Source organism: Lolium rigidum, chromosome 4 (genome assembly GCF_022539505.1).
Source record: "Lolium rigidum isolate FL_2022 chromosome 4, APGP_CSIRO_Lrig_0.1, whole genome shotgun sequence".
NCBI classification, from domain to species: domain Eukaryota; kingdom Viridiplantae; phylum Streptophyta; class Magnoliopsida; order Poales; family Poaceae; genus Lolium; species Lolium rigidum.
In genome coordinates this window covers 77,006,057-77,014,626 of record NC_061511.1, presented here as the reverse complement: position 1 = coordinate 77,014,626, position 8,570 = coordinate 77,006,057, and the positions used below count along the sequence as shown (strand labels likewise).

The following is an 8,570-nucleotide window of genomic DNA, read 5'->3' as shown; positions in this document are numbered from 1 at the left end:
CCTAGTCCAATAAAGGCACCAGCATGCATGGCGCCATGTGATCATGTACACGTCTTTTGCTGGCTCAAAAATAAAATGTACTCGCTTTTGCCATATTTGTACATTGTTTTGCCCTTCAGCACGAAATTTAAAGTACTACTACTTTATATTCTGTTCTTTAGTGATCAACTTAGGAAAAGAAAATTTTCATACTATTGTTTTAAAGGTTAAGCTTACGGCCAGATCTCGGCTCGGTGGGGCCAGATCTAGGGCTGGTGTGGTCCTGGTGCCTTACCTGGTCGGCAACTGCCTCCGGCAGTGGAGATCAACTCCTTCGATGGACTGCGGCGCGGCTGTGGACAGCGTGCGGGGTGCGTCATGGATCCATGCCAGCGGGCTTCTATCTAGCTAGTGTATCTCTTCCACCCTTCTACTACTTGGATCTGAGCTATCTGCCTTCGATATGGTGTTAGGCTGGTGCCAATGCATCACCCCACTATAGCCTCGTCACGTCAGCTTTTTCCTCACTCTCACCCCACTCTCACCTCACTCTCACCCCACGGTGCCAGTGCACGGGCTATAGTGCCAGCTTTCACTTCTCTCTCCTCCCTACCGCCTCCCTACCGCCCCCCTACCACCCCCACTAGCACCGCTATCGCCTCCCTCTCGCCCCGCTCTCGCCTCCAACGCGGGCTATAGGCGGGCGGTACCGCGCCTAACGCCGGGCGCCCGCGCCACCGCCCGACGCTACCGTCCCGCCCCTCTCCCGCCTGCCTCTCGCCCCGCGCTGGGCGGTAGCGCCTCCACTCCCGCCCCCATTGGCACCAGACTTAGCGTACCTTCTCTAATCCACCGGCTCCGCGGTGTGCTATTCTCGCGCCATGGACTCGTGCCCGCTGATGATCGGGCGACGGTCTGAATGGAGAGGATTCGTGGGTGCTTTCTGTTGGCAAAAATTGAGTGGTGGTGGTGACGAGGTGGCTCCTCGGTAATGCCCACCATGAGGGGCTTAGGGTTGACGGAAGGCGGCGATGGAGACTCCGGGAGCGAGAAGGCACACGACGTACCCAGGTTCACGTCCCCGCGGTGGAGGATCCCTACGTCCTGCTAGCAATCCAATATATGATAATATGTGTGCAGAGCCGCCATAGGCGAAGTTGTATCTAGTCTAGTTTTAATCTGCGGGTTACGATATCTAAGCGTATCGCGTGTATGATCTTAGGTGTTTTCTTATGCCCTAAGGGGTACCCCTACCTGGATTTATATATGCAACCAGGATAGGGTTTACAAGAGTTCTAGTAGAATACGTATTGGAGTCATCTTTCTTGTAATCCAACCCGATATTACGTGCGGGTCCAGTTTGTCCAGTCCATGTGTTGGTCCACCTCCATAATAGCCTGCATTGGATAGAGCAATGTCGGGTATCCGAAGGGTTATGCCCACAACATGTGGCCTCGCTTTGGCCATGTGGATGGTGAGGGGCTTGGCCGCGGGTGACTAGATCTGCAGACCTCGTGCTCGCAAGGTGGCCCTTTCCTCAGGTTGGGATGTACCTGGTAAATCTGATGGCACGGGTGATCATTTGAGCGAAAGCTCCACGCTTTGGCGCCAGCAACTCTGATGTATGTGCTACCCTCTTGAGGGCATTACTTTGTGTATCTCGAGTTGGTGGATCACCGCCATCTTGAATGTCGGTTTTCTCATTTACCTGCTTGTATGAGGATCTTTCCTCCACTTTGTATCGGTTTGGCCATGTGGATTTATTTCTGAAGTGGGGCGAAAACCTCTTTCAACGAGCAAAGGTTAAGTCTACTTCAAACTTTTCCATCTCTTTGCCAACATCAATTGGAAGTTGATACAATTCAAGATGATTATAAGATCAGAAATAGGTTGGGGATCAAAGATAAGCCATTCATGAAAAACGATATTATATAAGTTGCCTAGAAATATAAAGAAATTGAGTTTCTTCGGTTTTGTATGATACTATTTTATTTCTAGAAATATATAAAGCCATTCAAGTTAATGGTTTGAATATGATATTTCCCATCTGCTTCCTTGAGCAAACATTGTTTTCTTGGAAACATCTAGAGAGCTTGGACTCTCCTGTATTTGCACCAAATGTTGTTGTCATGACAGGCATAAATCTATTGAGTAACGCAACTAGTAAGAAATTTATTCGAGAGTTCTATTAGGTCGAAAGTGACAACTATGGGAAATTCAAATGGTCATCTGCTAGCATGAGGTGACAAAGACGTGGAGCTGCAAAATATACAAATGCTCATGTTTATACAAACTTGTCACTCAATTGCTTTATTTTTTCCTGCAAGTTTTACTGTCTACTGGAAACTTCCACGCAATGACCTGTGATTTGTCAGTGGCTAGCTGAGTCAACCAAACACGCCCAAATACACGCACTCGACAAACAATAGTATTCACTGACGGCCACTTGCTAGCATCAAAGTAAAAAACCAAACCAGAACGCGTGAAGCTGATCACATACACGCACTAGACAATGAGGTGCAGCGCGTTGTTTCAGTCACCCGCACGCAAGTGGGCATTGATCATTTCGGTTTTGTTAGCATCTAGTGTGGCATCGTGTGGTAGGCACTCCTAATTGGAAGCAAGTGAATAGTATTTTAATTCTAGTAGAACGACTTGACGCAAAGTTCCAGTCAATCCAACCATAAGGCCGAGGAGGAGAGCATTCATTCTTCTACGCAGCTACCAGTCTGCCACATCCATACACACAAAAATTAACTGATCAGCGAGCTCTGAGCCAGTAGCCATGGAGGGAGCTCTCGTGAGTGCGGCGACAGGGGCTTTGAAACCGGTGGTGGAAAAGCTGTTCGCTCTGCTTGGTGATGAGTACACGCGGTTCAAGGGGGTGCGGGACCAGATCAGGTTCCTCACCAGCGAGCTCGCCACCATGCACGCATTCCTTCTGAAGATGTCAGAGGAGGAGGAGGGGGGTCATGATCCGCTCGACCAGGCGTGGATGAAGGAGGTTCGGGAGCTGTCATACGACATGGAGGAGTCCATCGATGACTTCATGTTGCATGTCGGTGACAAAGATGCTAAGCCAGATGGCTTCATCGACAAGATCAAGCACTCGTTGGGGAAGTTGGGGAAAATGAAGACTCACCGCCGGATCGGAAAAGAGATCGAAGATCTGAAGAAGCAAATCATTGAGGTGGGCGAGAGGAATGCAAGGTACAGGACAGGAGGTGTCATCTCCAAGATGAGCAATTTGACTATTGACCCTAGAGCACTTGCTATCTTTGAGCATGCCTCCAAACTGGTTGGAATTGAAGAACCCAAGGCTGAGATAATAAAATTGTTGACCGAAGAGCAGGGATGTGGGTTAACGCCACAAAATCTGAAGGTGGTTGCCATCGTTGGATTTGGAGGGATAGGAAAAACAACCCTCGCGAATCAAGTGTATCAAGAGCTCAAGGTGCAATTCCAGTGCAGTGCTTTCATATCCGTGTCTCGAACTCCAGATATGATGAGTATTCTGAGAACTATTCTTAGTGAAGTCAGCAAGCAACGCTATGTTGATACTGAAGCAGGGAGCATCCAACATCTGATCAGCAAGGTCCATGATTTCCTAATAGGCAAAAGGTAATCTCTCCATTTGTTTTTAACTGACGATCTTCAAGTCTATTAAGAAATTATTAAGATATATAATGAATATGTCAGAATACTAGTAATTTTCTATACAATAATGTTCAACTCCTTCAGATAGTATAAGGCAGAGTCCCGTTGCATGTGGTAATGCATGTAGCTTTGCTGTTTTCATCTTGAATCGTCGTTTGGATGTGTCTCTAAAATAATGATTTGCTCCTCATGCATTTTGTCCAGATAAGATTCATACTTGTGGCTATGATATCATCTCTTTTTTACAGTACCGATTATATTTAGGCTATCACTCGTGTACTTTTTTTTGCGAAAATTCCCCCAATCTATTAATAATCATCAACCGTAATACAAATAGCCCAAAAAGTAATAAAAACTACAAATAGGTACTTGGACCACCTAGCGACGACTACAAACGCTAGCACGAGCCGAAGGCGCGCCGCTGTCCTCGCCCCTGCATCACCGGAGTCAGGCAAAGCTTGTTGTAGTAGAGCTTGCTGTAGTAGACAGACGAAAAGTCGTGCTAAAACCCCAAAGGACCAACGCACCATAGCAGTAATCCTCGCCGTTGATGATAACCGTAGATCGGAAGAGACTACAAATAACCACACCGTCGAACACGATAACCGACCGGATCCCAGAAGATCCGCCGGACACACAACTCCACGCGCCCTCCGCCAGCGCTAGACGCACCACCGGAACGGGGATAGGGCGGGGAGGACCTTATTCTGACTTCAGGATGTAGCCGCCGCTTCACCATCCCGAACAAGACACTGCAAAATAAGCTAAAAAGGACAAAAAGTCCCCGCCGGCGAGGAGCCGTGGTCCGCCATACCTCAAAGGCCCCAAGGCCGCTGGAGGTGGAGCAAACCAACAGCGTCGCCGGCGAGGAGTACGGAACCCTAGATTGGTTCTGGAGCCGCCGCCTCTATCGCCTCACCTGGGAACGTATCGATTCCTCTCAGTACAACTTCTCGTGTACTTAAGAGTACCCAGAGTTAGGTCGGTGTGTAGGATTATTTCAAGTGGTCAAGACATCTGTTTCAACTTTGAACGGTTGATTTTCCCTCTGATTTCCGTAATGTACCATGCAAACAGACGTGCATGAAATGCAGCCTTTTTTATATTTTCTTGGTTGTATACGCTTTGCACTTTACAGTAAGCCCCCCTCCTTAATATCACTAATAAATCTTGTGCAGATACTTTATTGTAGTTGATGATATATGGAGCGTGGGAGCATGGGAAATCATTCAGTATGCATTCCCTATGATTAGTGGAGGCAGCAGAATAATCACCACATCACGTGTTAAAGACGTTGCTCAGTATTGTAGCGCATCATTCACTGGATGTGTATATAATATAAGACCTCTTGACATGGTGCACTCAAGACAATTGTTCCATAGAAGACTATTCAAATATGAAGAAGATTTCCCTTCACACCTCAAAGATGTTTCAGATGAAATATTGAGAAAGTGTGATGGATTACCTTTGGCAATTATTGCAATATCCGGTTTACTGGCTAACAGAGGAAATACAAAATATGAATGGGAGCAAGTGAAAGTTTCAATAGGTTGTGCACTTGAAAGAAATCCTAGTGTTGAAGGAATGATGAAGATAATATCCCTTAGTTACTTTGATCTTCCTGCTCACCTCAAAACTTGTTTACTGTATTTGAGTATATTTCCTGAAGATGCTATTATTCAGAAGAGGAGCCTGATATGGAGCTGGATTGCCGAAGGATTCATTTATAATGAGGGCAGATATACATTGTACGAGTTGGGAGAGAAGTGTTTCAATGAGCTTGTCAACCGAAGCCTAATTCAACCTGAGAAGACAGACTTTGATGTGGTCAAGAGTTGTCGAGTTCACGACACCATCCTTGATTTCATTATATCAAAGTCAATTGAAGAGAACTTTGTTACTTTAGTTAGTATTCCCGATACAACTATTGGGACACAAAGCAAAGTTCGTCGGCTTTCTATGCAAGTCGACAATCATGAGAGTTCATTTGTGCCAGAGAAGCTAGTCTTGTATCATGTCCGGTCATTTTATGTGTTCGGGCATTTAGGGGAAATCCCTTCTCTGGATCGATTCAGGCATTTGCGTGTTCTGAACTTTGAATATTGTCACGGCATAGAGAATCGCCATATTGAAGATATAGAGAGGCTATTACAATTGAGATACCTAAACCTAAGAGGGACAAGAGTTAGTAAGCTCCCACAACGAATTGGAGATTTGTGGTGCTTAGAGATGCTGGACCTAAGAGGCACCAGTGTCCGTGAATTACCAGCCTCCGTTGTCAATCTCAAAAAATTGGTGCATCTACTTGTTAATTTTACTGTTAAATTTCCTGATGGAATTGCAAAGATGCAAGCCCTGGAGAGTTATATGAATGTCAAGGTCCCCCGGTATCCAATTAATTTCCTGCAAAAACTTGACCAGCTAAAGAATTTGAAGAAATTGCGCCTTGATTTCGAAGATGTTTCCAACACGAGAGATGAAAATGGAGTTACAGAGGAGTACGTGAAAGCAAATGTATCTCCTCTACAGAACCTTGATGGTCTTCACATTTGGAAGAATATCAAAACACTCCATGTTATGGGTTCAACCATCACAAGGATTCCGAACTCAGTGGGCTCCCTACTCAACCTCCGGTCAGTATTTCTTCGGATGGATCTAGTCGGGAAGAAAGACCTCTGCATTCTTGGTGGATTACCTTTGCTGCTCAAGCTAGGTCTATCAATTGGAAAGTGTGAAGGTAGCCATAATATCAGAGTCATAGTCAGTGGTGCACAAGGGTTTTCATGCTTAAGGAGTTTTTGTTATGACATATCGGGTGCCGAGATGGATTTTATGTTTACAGCAGGATCCATGCCGAAGCTAGAAGTATTAATAACTTATTTCGATATAGTTAAAATAGAGGCTTTCACTCCTGGCGATTTTGATTTCGGAATTGAAAACCTCACCTGCCTCACTACAATCAAATGTGGAGTATTTGGCCGTAAGAGTGAGACTGATGACACGACAAAGGCTGCTATGGAGAGAAATGTGAGAGCACACCCTAACCAGCCTAGCCTGTCATTTGATTATTATTAAAAGTGCATCGGTGGTGAACATGTATTAATTTTTCCTCAGGGCCACATTATATAATTTTCAAACTATGCACCTCTGTAACGTTACCTGATATGATCAGGATCTATGTATCTTCAGTTCGGGGGTACTACGCAGTACACGTGTGGCGGGGAGGCGCAGAAGACGAGCTTGGACCGCAGAAGAAAAAAGTGTGGCGCACACTCGGATCGGCATCTGGGCAATGGCATAGCCGTGGCGGAACAGCTCGACCTTGGCGGTAGCGGTGATGCGGACGGAGCGGGATGTCTTGAAGGTGGGATGGTGGTGGCAGGGAGGACGCGACGAGGTTTTGGAGACTTGATTCAAGCATGTCCGGAAAGCTTCTGGATTACTATGGTTTAAAAGTTAGCAGAGCACGCACATCGTTATTTCCATCCGGTGCATGCACTATATTCAAACAGGTTTAATTGTTGTAAGGTCGTTCAGTGCTCGATTTCATCTGGATCTTATTATAAGATTTAAGCTTATTCCGTATTGTCACCTGTAATTAAGTTTTGGAGTTCAGTTGTTAGGTTTCAAAGATGCGGACTTCACCTGTAGGAAAGAACTTTTTTTCAACCTGTGTACATTGTCAAGAAACTAAGAAGTTCCGTACGAACTTTATTAGGAGCAACAGTGTGCATATGGGATGTTTGTATCATATTCGTACAGTCTTTAGCTTCCAAAAGGATTGCAGGCGTTTGAATTATGATGTCAAGTGTTTAAGTTCTGTTTCTTTCTGTTCATTTGTCTTTTGTAGAGGTTTGACGGCAATCTTAATCTCTGTCCCCGTGACCATCACGTCGATAAACAAGTTATCAGGTAGTTTCAGTAATCGTTATATAGAAGCACCGATCTCAGATCCGGTGCTACAATCAATGGTGAATGTCATAGTAGTAGCTCCAAAGATAGGTACCTCCGATGATGTATTTTCTCCATATTTTTAGCTGATTTGATTTTGGTCCACGTCCTCCAATCTCACATTATATTTGAGATTGGTTTGACAGGTGTGGACAACTTTAGGCAGATAATGATGAGAGGGGCCTTTGGAAACGCCCTTATCCGTCAGGCATGACCATCTTATTCACCACCCTTCTCAGTGGCAGCTATAATTTGACTAGCTGTGTCAATGCTAGTTATCTGCACCAGGGACGGCGAACATGGAGGTGGATACCCGCCCTCCTACGCACACGACTGGTATATCTTCGGCGACGGGTGCACAGCTCGCTCTGACTCCTTTTAATCACTCACCGGTGACCGATAGAGGACGGGAGATAGTGGCGAGGGCACGGTCCCAGACACCGCATCTAGTAGCTTCTCCACCACGGGCATCTCGGACTCCTTCACCTTCTCGTGTTCGGACTTTCATGCAGGGTCGGACTAGGCCGGCTTCTTCTCCGTCGTCGAGCTTCGCACCCCCAGGGGCATCGCAGCCATCTTCAGTCTCGAGGGTGGAGGCGATGGAGCTGGCCTCGAGGGCTCCGCCGCCCTCACCACCACCTGGCGGCCTGCTGCCGCATGGACCGGTCCTGGAGGAGGAGGCGGCGGGCGACGCCGCGCTGCTGCACCATCAGGACGAGGCGCGGGGGGGAGCGGCCTCAGCGGAGGCCGCGCCATGCACGCACACCGTCGTCTCGTCGCCTCGGCCGTCGCGTGGCATTGACGCCGGGAGGGGGGTCGCTGCGGCTGCCTCTCCTTCGGTGGACGTGCAGCCATGTCGTGGCGTGGCCTACGTCGACGGACAGCGGGAGACCGCTCCATCCCCACAGGTGGTGGGGGCGCCGGGGCTGGGGCATGGCCTGGACCCTTTGGGGTCGGCTGATGCCCCATCGTCTTCGCCTCCT

General features: G+C 47.3%; 1 protein-coding gene across 1 annotated transcript; it reads left to right on the top strand.

The window, feature by feature from the left end:
• The first annotated feature begins 2,764 nt into the window (after positions 1-2,764).
• LOC124647268 (disease resistance protein RGA5-like) lies at positions 2,765-7,969 on the top strand. Its single transcript, XM_047187235.1, has 6 exons — positions 2,765-3,600; positions 4,815-4,868; positions 5,142-5,402; positions 5,619-6,663; positions 7,487-7,548; positions 7,876-7,969. The coding sequence occupies exons 1-6, from the start codon at positions 2,765-2,767 to the stop codon at positions 7,967-7,969; spliced, it is 2,352 nt and encodes a 783-aa protein (XP_047043191.1).
• Positions 7,970-8,570: the final 601 nt, after the last annotated feature.

Excerpts from the sequence above, each read along its gene's own strand:
- LOC124647268 (XM_047187235.1), top strand. The coding sequence starts at position 2,765 with ATGGAGGGAGCTCTCGTGAGTGCGGCGACAGGGGCTTTGAAACCGGTG. Across the intron at positions 6,664-7,486 it reads AGGCTGCTATGGAGAGAAAT|AGGTTTGACGGCAATCTTAA; the intron begins GTGAGAGCACAC and ends TGTCTTTTGTAG. Across the intron at positions 7,549-7,875 it reads GTCGATAAACAAGTTATCAG|GGACGGCGAACATGGAGGTG; the intron begins GTAGTTTCAGTA and ends TATCTGCACCAG.